This window comes from Protopterus annectens, chromosome 1.part0, assembly GCF_019279795.1.
Source record: "Protopterus annectens isolate FY-2018-M chromosome 1.part0, PAN1.0, whole genome shotgun sequence".
Taxonomy (NCBI): domain Eukaryota; kingdom Metazoa; phylum Chordata; order Ceratodontiformes; family Protopteridae; genus Protopterus; species Protopterus annectens.
The window spans coordinates 1,666,239,834-1,666,259,226 of NC_056725.1; the positions used below are offsets into that span (position 1 = coordinate 1,666,239,834).

General features: G+C 42.4%; 1 protein-coding gene across 1 annotated transcript in view; it reads left to right on the plus strand.

The window, feature by feature from the left end:
• The window catches only part of GTPBP1 (GTP binding protein 1), a 1,054,512-nt gene that overhangs the window by 651,967 nt on the left and 383,152 nt on the right, over positions 1 to 19,393 (plus strand). Inside the window, exon 7 of the mRNA XM_044074296.1 lies at positions 1,839 to 1,983. Within this exon, the coding sequence (XP_043930231.1) occupies positions 1,839 to 1,983 (145 nt within the window). The remainder of the gene's footprint in view (positions 1 to 1,838; positions 1,984 to 19,393) is intronic.

Genomic DNA, 19,393 nt, shown 5'->3' on the forward strand with positions numbered 1-19,393 from the left:
TTGACAGCATTTGCAAAGATAACCAATCCGTGATGCATGTGCAGCAGCAGCTTGGTCTATAACTCGTACCTTTGCGCCCCATTGCAAATTGGCTGTGCAGTCCAGAGCTCCTGCATCCTTTGGCTCTGCCATTCATAGGTTGGTACTAGGCTATCGGCCCTAGGGCCTATATAAGCCTAGCCATAACAATTCCCTGGCTGTTTCCTCCCACACTATTCCTTGAGTCCACCCAGAACCTTTTTAGGCAGTTTGGGAATCTGTCCCACACATTGAATTGGATGGAAATACATCCGCTGCAACCATTATGGACATATAACGATAGATCCATGTCCTTTTATATCCCCGTTTGACATCCCTCCCTCCTTCCCCCTTCCAAATTGCCATTCTACGTCTGGTGGTTAGACAGGGTTCTGTCAAGGTTTGATCAGTTTCCTTTTCCACATTTCCTTCCATAGTGGCCAATGTTGTGGACGCCCCTTTTTATTCCCTCTTATTAAGGACATTATGGAAATGGTCAGCAAACTCTTATCAGAGGTAAATACGCCAGGAGAGAATTGTGGGTAGGGAGAAGTCAGACCTCTTGGGTCCAATATTCTGGTATAAGATGCAGAGGTCTGATTCAACAACCCACACGTTGGACCTTACAAAAGTAGGACAACACTGATCTACAAGTAACCTTTGTTTACAGTTAGTGTGATTATAAACTAACATTGACAGTGAATTGTCCTGTCTCCCATATTGATGTTTCATTTTGTATGCTTTAACATATAGGTCTCAATTGTGAAAATATGAATAATAAGTGGCAAACATTAATTTCTCCACTGCAGGACATCTTGGACTAAACAGTATTGGTGTCATTTTGTTAATTCTTTGCCCTTTCTAATGCTGCCTATTAGCTGGTAAGTCACTTGAAGCCTGACCCCAAAGAAAAGTTTTGATGCTATCAGGTGGCATGGGCGTAAGCTAGAAGTATACAAAGAAAGGTGTTGAGCAGAGTAATGTTTGATATTTACTCATCTGCATTTTTCATCCCTCCTACATGTGTTGGGACTTTGCATTGCAATTCCTAACCCATTTGAATAGGTTTTTCAATGAGTATGCTGACTAAAGAGGAAGATCATAGAGTTCACTGGAATTCTGAGGACCAAGAAATAAGTTGAACAATAGTGATAGGTTGGTTAAATGTATTTATACACAATTATGATATGGCTTTTAATTTGAGAGTTGAAATTAAATATCACCAGCAGGAGACTAGGAATAGATGTGTGAATTCCTGTGTATAAGCTTTCGCTAACAAGGAGAAATGTTCATTGCTGAACTGGACTGTGGTGGAATGCACCTCCTTTTACAAGTTGGGAAAAGTGTCAACTCTTTATTTTTAAAGAAGTCTGGATGAGTAGATGAGACTTTGGGTGTATTATCCAATATTGATAAGGTGACAAACTCTTTGAAAGCCAATAAACATGGCTTTGTTTGACTCTCCGTACACTGAGCATTGAAGGTATAATGTGCTGCTTTTTGGTTGCTTGAACTCAAATTAGTGTAATTACTAGAACACTTTAAATGGCTGTCTTTCCTTTATGCCTTTGAATGAGACCTTTCTCCGATTATATGAGAGTTTCTATTAAAAGTTTGTTGCTTTCTCTTAAGAAAAATAACATTTAGTGCCATTTCTAAAAACTTGGCTTTTTCATTAATCTGAACAGTTGAAAGAGAACTGCTTTCACAAACAAATTTCCCTTAATTTAAGTGCAGTGCTTTGATTGTGAAGAGAAAATTGTGTTCTGGGTATGGTAGTAAGATGTGCTGTCTTGACTTTCATTTCTTTTAATTTACAGAATGTGTCCAATATTCCAGATATCCAATGTGACTGGAGAGAATCTGGATTTGCTGAAGATGTTTCTGAATTTATTGTCTCCACGGACATCATTCTGTGAGGATGAGCCAGCAGAGTTTCAGATCGATGACACTTACTCTGTTCCGGTAAGGGACTCTCTAAGCTTGTGCTGAGACATTTGTGAGCTATATGGTTACTGGGAAGAAAGTGTTAAGGGCAAAACCATTGCATCTTCCAGATCAGTGGGCCGCTTAGCACGTTTAATGTCCAGAACTTGCTGCTTTGATGCCTGTTGCTAAAACTGCAGTGTTATTCATTGACTTTTGACAAAAGATGTTTTACTAAAAGCACTTGAGCATCCTTTTATTTAGTCATGTTTGTATGGAATTTCACAAAAGTCCAAAATCACTTTACCACTCTGACTCAGACCAGGAAAACCTTTCCTCCCATTTACACGGCTCCAGGTCGGTCATCTCCCCCTCACAATACACGTTTGAAACCTCCTAATAGGCATGCAGAATTTGTGTGTAGTTTCCTGTCATATCCACGTCTACAGTCTAAGAAGGTTGAATTATTCCCAGTAGCTGTGGGGTGTATTCCTTTTTGTTTGCATTTGTATTGAGATGGCCTCATTCACGGATAGTCCAGCTGTACAGCACTCAGTTGAGGGGCTTGAGTATCCCATACCCACTTAAGGTTTGAATTTTGAGCCAGTCCTAGAGTAGGAGAGGCCATCCCTTCTTGTGAGGTTTGGTTCCAGAGGGTAATACTCCCTTTAGAGGAAGGACAAAGCAACTTTAACTTGTACTTCAACTTTATCACAAGCTTGCCAGTTACTACTTCAGCAGCAAGGTGGTATTCCATGCATAAAATATGGTGAGGGTATAGAAATTGCTCTCCAAATTGTCTTGTGGGAAGAGCAGTAGCAGTTCTTGTGCTGGTCTGTCCCCTGTATTTGAAAAATGAGAGCTATTTCTTTGTTCTTGGTGTTGGGCATTTAATACTTTGAGACCGAGCATAGGGCTCTGAATGGAGAGTGTACCGTAATCCCTTCTGTTTTTTTGTTAGCAGGATATTAAACTAAGATTTTCAAAGCATTTAGTTTGGGAATGAGTTGTTTTTGTCTGTAGATGATATCCTCTTAATCAGTTACTGTGATGCATAGTGTGCGCTAGCATAATTTACTGCTGAGTGTGAAGTGTTTACAGTAAAAATCATTACATTTGTTGTAGGTCATGGTTTTATTCCAGAAAAATTTGAATGTTGTCTGCAGGTAAGGGTGATCAGATACGTCTTGTGAGGAGTTTAACTATACTGCGATTTTGCACTTGAATGAAAGTAGAGAGAATAGGAGATTGATCAGTAGGTGGGTGCATTTGTGACAGTATTGCAAGCATTGTACAAGACTGTGGGGATAAAGCAAGAACTGTTATACAAAGAAGCTGTCAGTTTCTGTCAATCCTCTTCTTTCGGCTGCTCCCGTTAGGGGTCGCCACAGCATATCAACTGTTTCCATTTCTTCCTGTCCTCTGCATCTTGCTGTGTCACACCAACCACCTGCATGTCCTCTCTCACCACATCCATAAACCTTATCTTGGGCCTTCCTCTTTTCCTGTTACCTGGCAGCTTCATCCTTAGCATCTTTTTCCCAATATACTCTGCATCCCTCCTCAGCACATGTCCAAGCCAACGCAGTCTTGCCTCTCTGGCTTTGTCTCCAAACCATCAAACCTGGGCTGACCCTCTAATATACTTATTCCTAATCCTGTCCATCCTCATCACTCCCAGTGCAAATCTTAACATCTTCAACTCTGCCACGTCAAGCTCTGACTCCTGCCTTTTTGTCAATGCCACAGTCTCCAACCCATATAACATAGCTGGTCTCACTACCCTCTTGTAGACCTTTCCTTTCACTCTTACTGGTACTCGTCTGTCACAAATCACTCCTGACACTCTTCTCCACCCACTCCATCCTGCCTGTACTCTCTTCACCTCTCTTCCACACTCACCATTACTCTGAACTGTTGATCCCAAGTACTTAAACTCATCCACCTTCGCCACCTCTACTCCCTGCATCCTCACCATTCCTCTATCCTCCCTCTTATTCACACACATATATTCTGTCTTAGTCCTGCTGACCTTCATTCCTCTTCTGTCTAGAGCATATCTCCACCTCTCCAGGGTTTCCTCCACCTGTTCTCTACTCTCACTACAGATCACAATATCATTTGCAAACATCATAGTCCATGGGGACTCCTGTCTGATCTCATCTGTCAACCTGTCCATCACCATTGCAAATAAGAAAGGGGCTCAGAACTGATCCTTGATGCAATCCCACCTCCACCTTAAATGCATCAGTCACTCCCACTGCGGACTTCACCGCTGTCACACTACCCTTGTACATATCCTGTACCACTCGTGCATTCTTCTGACACTCCCGACTTCCTCATACAATACCACAACTCCTCTCTAGGCACCCTGTCATATGCTTTCTCTAAATCCACAAAGACACAATGCATCTCCTTCTGACCTTCTCTGTACTTTCTCCATCAACACTCTCAGAGGAAACATTGCATCTGTAGTGCTTTTTCGTGGTATGAAACCATACTGCTGATCACTAATCATCACCTCCCTTCTTAACCTAGCTTCCACTACTTTCCCATAACTTCATGCTGTGACTGATCAGTTTAATCCCTCTGTAGTTACTACAGCACTGCACATCACTCTTATTCTTAAAAATCGATGTTCTTCGTGTTTCACTGTTGCAGTCATTACATTTGGGTAATCTGCTGGCAGGTTGCACTCAGTCGGCCTAAATTCCAAAGTCTTGGGTCCTGCGTTGGTTGCTGTCTTCTCTTCCATGATGTCAGGTCGTCATGGTTATAAAACATGCAACCGATGCCATTTTCTTTAGTCTTTCTTGCTGCGTGGTGCCCGAAGCAGAAACATTTGGCAAGTGCCGGTCAGCCGACTACTGAAATATTAGAGTTTGAGTTACAGAACCGAAGTCTTCACTAAAGCCAAGTACCCGATTGGGAAACTTTTTTCTTGCATTTCACCGATGTCAGAAAAAGTTAATAATTGTATTACTTGTGAGAAGCAAATACCTCATAAGGATTTCAATTTATACTGTATTCCTTGCCTAGGCCCTGATCACAACGTGCCTGGCTGTCGGTTTTGTGCTAGATTTAACCAACGCACTATTAAGCGTCTGTATATTTTTGCATCAAAGTATTTTGGAAACAGATTTAACTACCCAGAAATGTTGCTGAATAGCAATCCGACTACTGGAGTACAAAAAAAATGCAAAGAACAGGACAGAGAAAGGCAGTCGAGATCCAAAACCAACAAAGCTTCTCCTAAGCCAGTCGCCGGTTCACCCGTACTCAGTGAGGTGCTTTTGCAGCCCCTGATACCCGCTACCTTCGAGTCGCAGGCCTCTACTGACACCCATGTGGAGTCCGGCATGCCGCAAGATACTCAAGGTATTGGACCGACGGATATATCTCCCTTGGATGGGTCCGGAGGCACTGGCTTCTGAGGGTGTATTCAGACATCAACATTTGTATATCAAACCTACGACAGCTGCAAAATCAGAGACAACAGCAACTTCTAAAACTAAAAAAAACGATGCATGAGCCACGTGCACAGGCCTATATGCCTAAAAAACAGATTATCAAAATGGCTGAATACCTTATTACTTTGCTCAGGGGTATCCATCCCCCTCCAGATAAGAGGCCTAGGCAAGACACTGATTATGAATCTTCAGATCGGGTTTCTATTTCTTCCGATTCCTCTTCTGATCAGGAATTATCTTTACCTTGCTATGAGGATTCTGATGCTGAGGAGTCTATTCCATCTGCATCTCCTCCTGAAGATTATTAATTTGGAGAAACCTTGCATACTTTGAGGGAGCATTTTCACTGGGAGAGTAAAGACTTCTCAATCAAAAAAGAGGCTTAGGGATTTCCTTCTCCCTCAGCACAAGCCTTTGGCCATTTCCCCTGTTTTAGACCTTGTGGATGTGTTTTCGGAGTAGAGCTTGACCCCTGAATCCTTACCTCCGACTCCCAGTAAGCCTGACGGATATTACAGGGTCCCTGACTCTCAAAGTTTTATTTAGAAACCCTGCTGCTGATCCTGAAACTATTTCACAGGATCCAAAGGGAGTTAAGGCCTCAACAGCAAAAATTCCTACCCTCTCTGACAGATTCAAGGGCACTGGACAGATGGGGGGGGGGAAGGTTTATATATCTGCAACCTTGGCAATCAGGGCCTTAAACTGTCAATTTCATATGCTTAAGTACCAACATGTTATGGGATTGCTGAAACAGAAAATTGTTGATTTCAGAATGTGCAAGAAAATAAAGAATTGCAGGAATTATTGCATGCAGCTGAACAAGTTGGAAAGCATACTTTGCAATGTGATCTTGATTTTTTAGAGGCCTCCTGCAGGGCCGCAGTTACTGGATCTGTGATTAGGAGGCATGCCTGGTTAAAGGAACAAAATTTGCCTGATCATGTTAAAGCTAAATTGCTAGATGCACCTTTACAGCATGATTCTCTGTTTGGTATTAAGGCAGAAGAGGTTTTAAAGAAAATGGAAGACAAAGCCAAGTCTATGCAAACTGTTAGACTTCTTACAAGTGCAAGATTCAGTAGACAGTGGCCTACAAAAAATTGGTCCTTACCTGTGTCAGAGCTCAAAGGGGCAAATCCAGATGCCCTAAGGGTTCCAGATACCAGGTGCAAGACTCATACAGGTCAAAGCAATGGGGTGCATCCACCTTCAAATCTGGAGGAGATAAAGCGCAAACCTACAGAAAGCAATCCCAATGACTTCCCTCTGCCTACACCAAGCACTTGCCTTTTGGCAGCACCCATAGGGGGGAAATTAGCACTTTTTTGCTCAAAAATGGCAGTTGTTAACCCCGGACAAGTGGGTACTAAACATCGTATCACAGGGATACAGATTCCATTTCCACACTGTGCCAGTGGCAAATGGTTGTCCATATCTACCAAAAAATCAATGGGCAGAGGCACAGAAACAGGTTACGTCCCTCATGGATATGGGGGCCATTCAGGCAAGTACCAGAACAGGAAAAAGGACAAGGTTTTTACTCAAGACTGTTCTTGGTACCCAGAAAGGACAAGGCCTGGCAGCCAATGCTGGATTTATCGATTTTGAACACATACTTGGACATTCCAAAATTCAAAATGCTGACTTTGCAGCAGCTTCTGCCTATGGCTGGGCAAGAATGCTTGGCTGGTGACTTTAGACCTAAAAGAGGCATACCTTCATGTCCCAATAAGATAGTTGTGCAGAAGATGCCTCAGATTCAAGGCTGGCTTAATGTGTTGCCAGTTCTCTGCACTGCCCTTTGTAAAGACCCTGGGCGCAGTAGATAAGCCAAAGTGTCTGGCACCAGTAATTGCATTTTGCAGACAAAGAAGTATACAGATATATCCTTACTTGGAGGACTGTCTCTTTCAAGCAGAGAACAATGACACTCTTCTTCGACACCTGGCATTTGTGAAAAGGCTTCTAACATGCCTAGGGAACACAGTAAACGAAAATAAATCACAACTGGTACCCTCAAAAGATAACATTCCTGGGTGCAAGCTTGAATACAACTGCCCAGATGGCTTACCTCATGCCAGACAAAGGCAACTGACTACTTCAAAGTGATGGCAACAAAAACCCAGTCTTCTGCAAGACAAATTCTGCAGGCTCTGGGCTTAATGGCATCCTGCATCCTACTAATTCCATATGCAAGACTACATATGAGGAAACTTCAATGGTACCTAAAAAGTTTATGGAGTCAACATTCACACAGTCTGGAAACAATGATTCCTCTCATTCTCTGCCTGCAACAGGAGTTTCTATGGTGGGCAAAGGCTTGTCATCAAAACATGGGATGGTCCTTCACTCTACTTCCTGCCAGCCAAACCTTAACAGACGCATCAGATTATGCTTGGGGGGCCCACATGGCAGGAAGATGCATTCAGGGCATATGGGCACCAAAACAAATGCATCTACATATCAACCAGAAATAGATGCTAGCTGTTCAAAATGCCCCAACAGTCTTCAAGGACTGACTTCATCCAGGACAACTACTGATAAAGACCGACAAACACCACAGTCATGTGGTATATAAACAAGCAAGGGGGCACACACTTGTACTCCCTTTGCAGATTAGCCATGGCACTGTGGGTCACAGCTTTGACCTCCCAAATACATCTTCAAGCTCAATTCCTGCCAGGAAAACAAAACACTCTGGCAGATGATTTAAGCAGAAACCTTATGGATCCTCATGAGTGGAAACTAAATCCACAAGTATTCAGCATAACAGAGAAATGGGAGAGCCCCAGACATAGATCTATTTGCCTCTCCTCAAAATTATCAATTGAAAAGATTCTGCACAAGGACTTATCACAGACACGCATGGAAAGTGGACGCCCTATCCTTCAGTTGGAAAAACCTGTCAGTTTACGCCTGTCCTCCTCTGCCTCTTCTACCCAAGGTTCTCCTAAAAGTCGGACAAGAGAAGCCAAAGATGATATTAATTGCCCCAGACTGGCCCCGCCAATACTGGTACCCAATCCTAAGGAACTTGTCTCAATACCCAGCTTGGGCCTTGACTCAAAGACCACAACTACTGTCCCAGCAAAACAATCGAATCCTGCACAATCAACTACAGACTCTGAACCTGGCAGCATGGCTAATCATGTAATCATACGAATGACACCTGTCAGTAAAGCTGTGATGGATGTCATTTTGGAAGCCAGAAGACCTAGTACTAGAAAATCTTTTATGCTGACAAATGGAAACTATTTTGTGCTTGGAATCTAGCACAAGGAACTGATACAGCAGAGCCACATATTCATCAGACATTACAGTACTTAACTGAGATGCTTGACAAAGGCCCATCTTTCTCAACAATCAAAATCCATGCCTGTCATTTCGGCTCATTACAATACAGAGCCACCAATTGTTTCTCATCCTTTACTAAAGCAGTATCTTAGAGGAGCCAAAAATTTAAGACCTCCTAGAAGATCACAATTACCTACACGGGACCTCAATTATGTGTTGGAAAAGCTCACCCTGCCTCCATTTGAAACAGCCGCTACCGCTGATATAAAGTTCTTATCATGGAAGACAGCTCTGCTACTAGCAATTACTTCAGCAAGAAGAGTTTCAGAGCTACAGGCCCTAATGGCTGTAGAGCTTTTTATCATATTTTACCCAGACAGGGTGTGTCCGAGGACAAATCCTACTTTTATGCCTAAGGTGGTTTCCAGTGTGGCTCTTAACCAAACAATTCATCTGCCAACTTTTTATCCAAATCCACAGAACAAAGGGGAGAGAATTCTGCATTCCATGGATGTACACAGACAGCTAAGATTCTGCTTGAGCAGGACTAAAGCTCTAAGAAAAACTGTACAATTACTAGTGTCATATGCTGCAGGATCAGAAGGAAAGGCTATCTCAAAGCATCCAATTTCAAAGTGGATAAGCCACTGCATCCGTTTCTACTACTTACACCATGGTAAACCTGTGCCCAAGGGCACTAGGTCTCATTCCACCAGAGCTGCAGCTACTTCAGCAGCCTTTCACAGAGGAGTACCAACCAAAGACATTCTAGAAATATAAACCACAAATTCTCCTCTTCTCAACAATATAAAACAACTCTGACTGCAAACCACCTGTTATTGTGAAAAAGACAACCAGGAAAATCAAATTTCTTTTCTCTCTAGTAGCGCTTCGGTGTTTCCACCTTCAAGGAATATCATTCTAGAGGCTGCTACTTGGGAGTTCTGTTCACACCTTTGCAAAACATTACCATTTGCCTCTACTCCAAGTCCAGGGCAGGGTTTGCCACTGCCGGGCCTTATAGCCGCACCTAATGCTGTTTAGCTCCAGCCTCCCATCCATAGCTTTGGGATTCTACCCAAATGTAATGACTGCGACAGTGAAACACTAAGAACATAGTACAGTTGTGTACACTTACCATAAATATAGATGTTCGACTGTATTCACTGTTTCAGTCCGTTTCCCTCCCGCCATCCCCCTGTCATTCTACAGTTTTTTTCCTTCTCTATTTTCTACAATCTATGTGGTGTATTTGCTTGTAAATGAAGGTAAAGTTTGTATTGATGCATGTATATAGATATATATATATATATTATATTTCTACATTTTTGGGGGCACCTGACAGCGGGGGCAAGAAAAACTAAAGAAAATGGCATGTGCTGCATGTTTTATACCACTGACGACCTGACGTCATGGAAGAGAAGACGGCAACCGACGCAGGACCCAAGACTTTGGAATTCAGGCCGACTGAGGGCATCCTGCCAGCAGATTACCCAAATGTAATGACTGCAACAGTGAATACACTCTAACATCTACATTTATGGTAAGTGTACGCAACTGTACTGTACCAAAACACTTTCTCCATTCTTCAGGCATCCTCTCACTTTCCAAGATTTAATTAAACAATCTAGTTAAAAGCTCCACTGCCATTTCACCTAAACACCTCCATGCTTCCACAGGTATGTCATCTGGACCAACAGCCTTTCCATTCTTCATCTTCATAGCTATCCTTACTTTCTCCTTGCTAATCCACTGCACTTCATGATTCACTTTCCGCACATCAGCCTTCTCTCCCTCTCATTCTCTTCATTCATCAACCCCTCAAAGTACTCTTTCCATCTGTGCAACACACTCTCCTCACTTGTGAGTGCATTTCCCTCATTATCCTTTATCACCCTTACCTGCTGCACATCTTTACTAGCTCGGTCCCTCTGTCTAGCCAATCAATACAGGTCTTTTTCTCCCTCCTTAGTGTCCAACCTTTTATACAACTCTTTATATGCCTTATCCTTAGCATTCACCACGTCTCTCTTTGCCATGCACCTCATCTCCTTATACTCTTGTCTACTTTCTTCATCTCTTTGACAATCCCACTTCTTTGCCAACCTCTTTTTCTGTGTACTCTCCTGTACTACTTCATTCCACCACCAGATGTCCTCCTTCCTCTTTCCAGATGTCACACCAATCACCTTTCTAGCCATCTCTTACTAGCTCTGCTGTAGTTACCCAGCTGTTCGGTAACTCTTCACTGCCACCCAGTGCCTGTCTTAACTCTTCCCTGAACATCACCTCACAATTACCATTTTTCAATTTCCACCATTTGATCCTTGGTGCTGCCCTCACACTCCTCCTCTTGATCATCAATTTCATCCTACAAACCACCATCCTATGCTGCCTAACTACACTTTCCCCTGCCACCACTTTAGTCTCCAGTCTCCTTCAGACTGGCCCTTCTACATAAGATATAATCCACCTGTGTGCATCTTCCTCCACTCTTGTACGTCACCCTATGCTCCTCCCTCTTGTTAAAATACGTATTCATCACAGCCATGTCCATCCTTTTCGCAAAATCCACTACCATCTGACCTTTTGCATTCCTTTGCTTAACACCATACCTACCCATCACTTCCTAATCCCCACTGTTCCCTTCACCAACATGCCCATTGAAATCTGCTCCAGTCACCAGTTTCTCACCCTTGGGTACAGTCATCACCACTTCATCCATCTCGCGCCAAAATTTTTCTTTCTCATCCATCGAACACCCATCTTGTGGAGCATATGCACTAACAACATTCATCATTACACCATAAATTTCCAGCTTCATAAACATCACTCTATCCGACACTCTTTTCACCTCCAAAACACTCTTAGCAATACTGTTCCCTCAGGATAATGCCTATGCCACTTCTCCTCCCATCCACACCATGATAAAACGATATAACAATTTGAAACTGCCTCCGATACACCTAGCCTTGCTCCCCTTCCATCTGGTCTCTTGCACACACAATATACCAACCTTCCTTTGGTCCATCATATCAGCTAGCTCTCTCCCTATAACAGTCACACTGCCAACATTCAAAGTTCCGACCCTCACTATCACAGTCCTAGCCTTTACCTGCCTTTGGGCATGCCTTCCCCTCTTCTCCTTCAGCCAGCAATAGCCCAATTTCTGCCAGCACCCTGTTGGCCAACAGTACTGGTGGCGGTCGTTGTTAACCCAGGCCTCAACCGATCCGGTATGTTTTTCTGTACTGTTTGCATGTATGATTTGGCAAAATTTTACTCCGGATGCCCTTCCTGATGCAACCCTCCCCATTTATCCGGGTTTGGGACCAGCACAAAGAAATGCACTGGCTTGTGCATCCCCAGTGGCTGGGTTCTGTCAGTTTCTGTCAATATGCCTCCATTTTCCTCTCTTGCCTATTAATATAGGGTGAAATTGTGGATACACGTAACAGGTAAGGTTCCATTTTAGGATTATTTGTTTCATGCCCATGGTGCAATTAAAACTCTGCTGTGTTAGTGAATCTGTCATCCACTGCTTCATGTCAAGAGAAGTCAGTTAAGATAATTTTGGGCACTTTGTAAGAATATCCACAGATGCTTCCCACAGGAGGTGTACCAGGCGTAGCCCAGGAATATATTGGAGGAATCGTAGGTCTCAGCTTTCCTGGGAATATCTGGGGATCCTGCAGATGAGTTGAATATTTACTGGTTTGCCCTGCTCAGTTTGCTGCTAGCATGACCTTCATCAGGGAAAGCAGTTTACAGAATGAATGGGTGAATTCCTCTACACTTGGCCACTTTTGGGTCTTCTCTTTACTACTCTTGCATTACAGTAATTAATTTTTCTGACTGCATTCAAATTTCATTTATATTTGCCTTTTTTTTTCTGTAATGTGTTCATGCACTTTGCTTAAGCTCTGTTAAAAGTTAAGATCTTCACTTCTCTGTATGCTAGCAAAATGTAGTAATAGTGGATCCAATGTTGCCTTTGCCATCTGGCTTCAACCTGGGGTTATCTGATCTGACACTGGCTAGATCCTTCAAACTTCCAACTTGTTGAGCTCTGCCTCTCTTACCCTCAATCCCCCACTCCTCAACCAACCCCTCTCTTCAAGTTTGCTGCCGTTCCTGTCAGTAGCTCGATCCATGTCACTTTGCTGTATCCTTTGCAAGTAGTTTTTAATGGTGGTAGTTTCACCTGTTTTTTTTCTCCCTTACACTGGTTAGAATCCTAGTGTTGAGTGGATTTAGCATAGTTGGGTAGCTAGGTTTAGCTTATATTTCTAGTGTTTAGAGTATTATGAGACCATCTCACCCTTTTCTTGTTGGCTGTGGTGTTTTTATTCTTGGGTAGTTTAGTGTTTGTTGTATTCTGGATAGGTATAGCACCCAGGATTCTGACTTTGTAAGGAAAGGGGCCCCCTATGTCTCTCTGGGATAACCCTCCTTTGTCAATCTCTTGGAGCTTCTGGGGCTGGACCACTGAAGGCGATCTCTCCAGAGGAGTCTGTATTTTGGAGGCCGCCTGTGTGGCTCATCCACACCTTTGGGAGCTTCCGTCTGGATGCACATACAGATGTGGTGTCTTGGAGGGTGTGGAAGGAACCTGATATTGTGGAGCCTATTCCTAAAAAGCCTGACAAAATTCTTCCTCCTCACAAGGATTAACTGCATTGCAGTAAGGGTCTGGCCGTGGATACATTCATAGTGGTGGCCACCATCAAAAAGGAAATCTCAGAGGAGAGTTCCTCAGTCTGTCCCCTGAACAGAGAATCTCAGGCTTTGGACCGTCTATGGAAGTGGTCCTATGCCTCTGCAACATTCACCCTGAGGACACTTAACTATGTATCTCACTTGAATAGACTCCAACATGAGCCGGTGTCTGAAGTGTCAAGGAATGTTAAGATGCAGTAGACTCCATAAAGTCAGAATACTCTGGAGACTGTGTGTGTGTACCCTACTTTCCATCACCAGTGTTTCCATGAGGCGCATTTTGAATGTAACCGATGAAGTATCATGAGTGGCTGGCTCTGGCATTGCCACGGGTTGCCCATGCTTGGATGTGACTGGGCAACTTTGCGGATTGCTTCAAGGTATCCCTTTATTAATGCCTCCTTTGATGGTTCTTGCTTGTTTTGGCCAGAAGTTAAAGGTATTCTTGCTAGGAGTGAGCAAGAAGGGAAGATGCTGCCCACAGTAAGACTGCATTTCTCTCTTTCAAGGAATGGGAGGTGGTGGGTAAATTCCTTTTTTTTTTTTTTTTTTTTTTTTTTTTTTTTTTTTAATTCTCAACAGTTTTCCCAGGATGCTCCTTCAGAGGGCTCCTCCTCCTGAGGTTGGGGGGGGGGGGGGCTATAATGGTTGCCACCTGTGGGGCAGGGGTGGTCTTACAGAATCACTGCTTCTGTGGAGCTTTCGCTGGCAGGTGCTTTCAGTGATCCTGATGAGTTGCCCAGCTGCCTTTCTCTGGAGGCAGTTGGAGGTCAGTTTGCTTTTCACCCAGAAGCTTGAGAGGCCATGGTGTCAGACACGTGGGTATTGAGAGTTGTATCCAGAGGTTATACCATTCCCTTTTTGTAAGTTCCAAGATTCCATTACAGACATTTAGCAGATGTTCCATCCTGTCAAACTGCAGACAATGGTAGAGATTCAGAAATTACTGGCAAATAGAGTTATCCAATAGATCCTACCAGACCAACGAGGATGCGGTGTCTACACAAGGTTCTTTTTTGATGCCAAAGAACAACAAAAACCTCAAGTCCTTTTGGATTTAAGTAAATTAAATCCTTTTGTGAAACAGACCAAGTTCCGGATGAGCAAGAATGCAGTCCATTGTACCTCTGAGGAAGGATGACTGGATGTGCTCAATAGACCTCCGGGATGCCTGTCATATCAAAATAGAAGTATGCTTCAGAAAATTTCTGCCCTTCCAGCTGGGGGCCAATTATCAGTTCAGATCCCTGCCATGCGGTCTCACCACCGTCTCATGGGGTTCACCAAGTGCATGGCAGTGGTCGCAGCTTTGCTTTGGCTGCAGGTTTTCCAGGTATTTCCGTACTTGGACAATTGGCTCCTCACTGCCCCGATGAGAGCATCACTTATGGCCAGAGGTGCTGTACTCTAGTTATGCAACCACTTTGGGATTATGGTTAAATATCTAAAGAGAGCCAACAACCTGTTCAGACATTAGAATTCATAGGTTGCCACTTGGATACTGTCGAACTGCCAAGTTCCAGAGAGATTAGCCTCTGAGCTCAGGCAATATTTATACTTGCCCTTTCAAAACCTGGAGATCTTGAAACTCCTGTGCAACATGGCAGCTTCACTAGATTTGGTCCCTAAAGCGCGATACCATATGAGGGCTCTGCAATGCACCCTTGCAGTATATTGGTCATTCCTGACCCATTTAGTGGACTTTCCAGTAAGACTGAAGTGTTTCGTGATCAGAATAGGTCTCCCTTGATAACCAATGGGAGATAGTTTTTTGTTCCCCTTTCTGTGACCATGGACACCTCCCTTCTTGGGTTGGGAGAGCATTTCAAAGGGAGAAGGGCCAACGGTCCTGGTCTTTGGATGCCACCATACACGTCAGTGCCGTGGAGATGAGGGTTGTCCTTGAGTTGCAGTATTTTCAGGACATCCTCCCCAGTGGTGTGATCTCTATACAGACAATGCCTGTTTGGTATCTCAACATACAATGTGTTTTTATTGTCATGTCAAAAGGCCATGAGGGTTTGGCAGCAGGCAATCTCTTCCTGACAGTTTGATTGTAATGCATGTCCGGGTGAAGTCCAACATTCTGGCTGAGAGTTTGAGCAGGAACATTCTGCTTCCTCATGTGTGATCTCTGAATCTGATGGTGGCAGCTCAGAGCATCTGGTGCTGGAACACTCCATGTTGTGACCTCTGCCTCCCTTTCCATCACCAAATTCAGCATTTTTTTTACACCATAGTGCCGCCACAGGAGCAGTCACCCAGAGATACCTTATGCAAAATCTTCGGACAAGGGTGAAGCACCAGTAATAACTTCCACTAACAATAATAAGATCAAAGAAATATTTGCAAAAAATTGGAATATATTAACTGTTGATGAGAAATTATGTGCAATGGTAGGCGACTATCCCAGATTCACCTACAAAAACACTAAATCATTGAAACGTATGTTATGCTATGTGAATAGTGTGAAAAAAATCATCCAGATCTATTAGAAAAGGGACTTTTGCATGCAGAAGTTGTAGTCAGTGTTCTTATGTTGAACGATTACAAATTTATTCATCCTGATACAGGAAAGGAATACGAGTTTGGTACTTATGCTGATTGTAAAACACGTGATCTGATCTATCTTGCTAACTGCATTAAATGCTATTCATTCTATGTAGGTATGACTAATAGAACTTTAAGGGATCGTGTGAAAGAGCATATATATGCAATAAATAAGGAGGATGAGAACAATGCGTTAGCAAAGCACATTATGAACAATGGTACTACACATGGCTTTAGGTTCATAGCATTAGAATTGATATATAGGAATGTTAGGTTAGGCAACTATAAGAATTACACTGAACAAAGAGAAATTAAGTGAATATTGAGACTACAAGCAGACAGAGGTTCCGGACTTAATGATAGGGTCTCCTTGAGGCCCTTTTTAGCAGCCAGGAATCTCAAAACATTAATGATTTCTGTACCTAAAGATAGTTTAAGAATTAAGGCCATGTCCACCGGCTATCTTGTATCTACATAACATTGTTCAGTAGTATTAGAGTCTAAGTTAGATGAAATTTCTCTCCACATCTGCTTCTGTACATATGTTTCATACAAATTATGTCTTGATATATTTTAGATGTTTATAGATGCCTTTTGGTCTTGGCTTTTTTAACAGAGCCAAGACATATTTTTAGAAATGCAATTTCATGTTTAGATGTATATTTTATATTTATATTTTTCAATAGACGATTATGCTATATACATGGTTTTACATTAGATCTATTTACATATTTTATATATATATATATATATATATATATATATATATATATATATATATATATATTTTTTTTTTTTTTTTTTAACATGAAATTTGGTTTTATTTATGTCCTCTAATATATTGCAAGATTTTATAAACTGTGAATATGGGACAAACGAAATATCATTACAGCATGGTTTTATTTATTCATGAGGTTGTAATATGATTGGTTTGCCAATGAAATGGTATGGTATTTAAGGACAATTAATGGTTTTCAGCAGTTAACGGTCTGAAGAAGCATTCCATTTGAATGCGAAAGCGCTTACTGGATACAAGATTTCTTGCTCGTTTTTTATCATTTTACAAAATAAACTGTCAGCTTCTCATGGTCGTGTTGGCTACCTCGTTCAGTTTTGTTTTCCTGAGTCACCCAGAGATGCTGTTCTGTATGCCTTGTCCTTGGGGACCCCTGTATGCTTATTCCCCCAGTTCCTCTTATCAAATTTCCATAGAATGGTAGACCACTGTAGAGTGACTGTGATCCTCATAGCTCTCTTCTTGGCTTGTCTGGTGTGGTTTCCCTTTCCATGGCCTTATCTGTGGGAATTCCCTTGGGTTCTGGATATCTCTCTCATCCAGTGGGTCTGGATCTTCCCAATCTGCAGTCCCTCAAGCTAGCCACATGTTTTTCCTAGTTTCCTTGATGGCCAGGAATCCCATGCTGCCTGATGGCTTTTGGGATGGGACAAAGACAAGATATGTACAGCACTTTCTACTAGGAATGTGTATTGAAGTAAATTGGAGACATTTGCAATCTGGGCAGAATCTCAAGGATTTGACCCCTCCTCCACTCCTTTAGTTTGTTCTGGATTTTCTACAATTGGCAGATATTTCAAATTTTTATGTGGATAAGGGACAGTGTGCCCTTGACTGCTCTCAAAATTTCCAAGGCTTTTCGTCAAAGGTACCTTTTCGTTGCACCCTCCTGTTTGGGATCGGGTACCTCCCTGTGGATTTACGTTTCATGTTGCAAGTCCTTGCAGCAGTCATTTTGAACCTTCTGCCACTTCAGACTTAAAGTTAACTTTAATACTTTTTTGTTGGCTGTTCAGCTAGGAGAGTTTAGGAGCTCTTCTTATCTGGTGTTTCAGAAAGATAGGGTTTCTCTCCACACTAATCCTTCTCTTCTGCCCAAGGTGGATTCTGAGAGTAATCTCAGTAGTTATTCACCTTCCTGCATTCATGTAGTTTAGAGCTTAAGATGGAGCAAACTTGATTTGAGGTGTCTGAGGAGCAGAGGATTGCTGGTAAGGGAGGTGGAGCTTGGCATTTCTGTAGCCTGAAGGATTTGGCTGGTGTCTGCAAGGTTGAACCAAACTGAAAAGATAACACATACCCTTATTGTTATAAGTACATAACTTGTTTTTGCAGCGCGTTTAAAAAATCTAGCACTTATTAGACCTACACAGTGCAGGGTCTTCGTGTATACATTTAAATAAAGTTAAGTACAGTTTTAGCACCTTTTTAACACTGTTGGTACTACTTGCTAAACCTTGTCTTGTAAGGTAGAGAGAAGTAGTGCATAATTCTTTACCTACTTTAACAGAACTATCATGTCAGTGTGCTTAGTTGACTTTTCTAAACAGTGTCACAGTTGGCTCATCCCTCTGTTTGGACTGGATTTTGCTTCCACTGTACCCTTCCATTATTTGTGTTCTTTGCAGTCCTTTCTTAGTAGTTGTCTTGTCGCAACTCTCTCTGAATTTTAGAAAGACTGATCTTGGAGGGGTTCAGTATTCAGCCTTTTTTTCTTTGTTGCAGTTCAGTAGGGGGGTATACATTTAGTTTCCCCTCCTCTGTTTTAAAACAGCCCAATTCTGTTGCATATTACAGCTGTTATCTCAGGCCCTTGAGGTTTGTCTTAAGCCACTTCAGACTGCACTGAGGGTTATACATTCTTCACAATTATACACATTCATCCACTTTAACTTTGACCGTTTAATTGGTCGATTCAAAAATGTTACAACACGAACTTTTAGCTCATAATCAAAGTATATAAAAAAACTAATTTGGAACACTACTTTTTTTAGAAGCTTTCAAGTATTTGTCAGAAAGGTTTTTGCACTTTAGTTTGTTCCCCTTAATCAAAACTTAAAAAAAAATTCACACTGTAGTATATGTTTACCGCAAGTTACTAGTTTCTTTCCATTGCATTGCCCACAGCAACCATTTCCACTTTTTCCCCCTTATACCTTCACAATGGATGTCGCAAGCTCTATTTCTTTTATTTCTTTGTTAATTTGCTTGATGTCTTATGTCAACAGTTCTGCTGTTTTCCCCTTTCAGGTGTTTTTTTCCACAGCTAGAAATTCAGCAAAACCTTTGCCCGTTTACTTTAGATGAAATAGAAGGAATAATGAAACATCCAGACAGACTTTTCCAGAGCACATAACATGACACAAGATGTTCTTCATCCCACATTGCTGCAGTCCTAACACTTGGGTAGTCCGCTGTCCCAGTCGGCCCGAATACTAAAGAGTTGACGTCGGTCAAGCCGCATTAGTCTGACGACAGGACGCCAGGGTACAAATGCGCATGACCGACGTCATATCCTCAGTCTTTTTTGCCGCATGGTCCGATGCAGAAGCAGTATTGCGAGTGCAGGTTGGCGTTCTGAAATTTTCTGAAGTCGGAGTTTCAGACCGAATCAAAG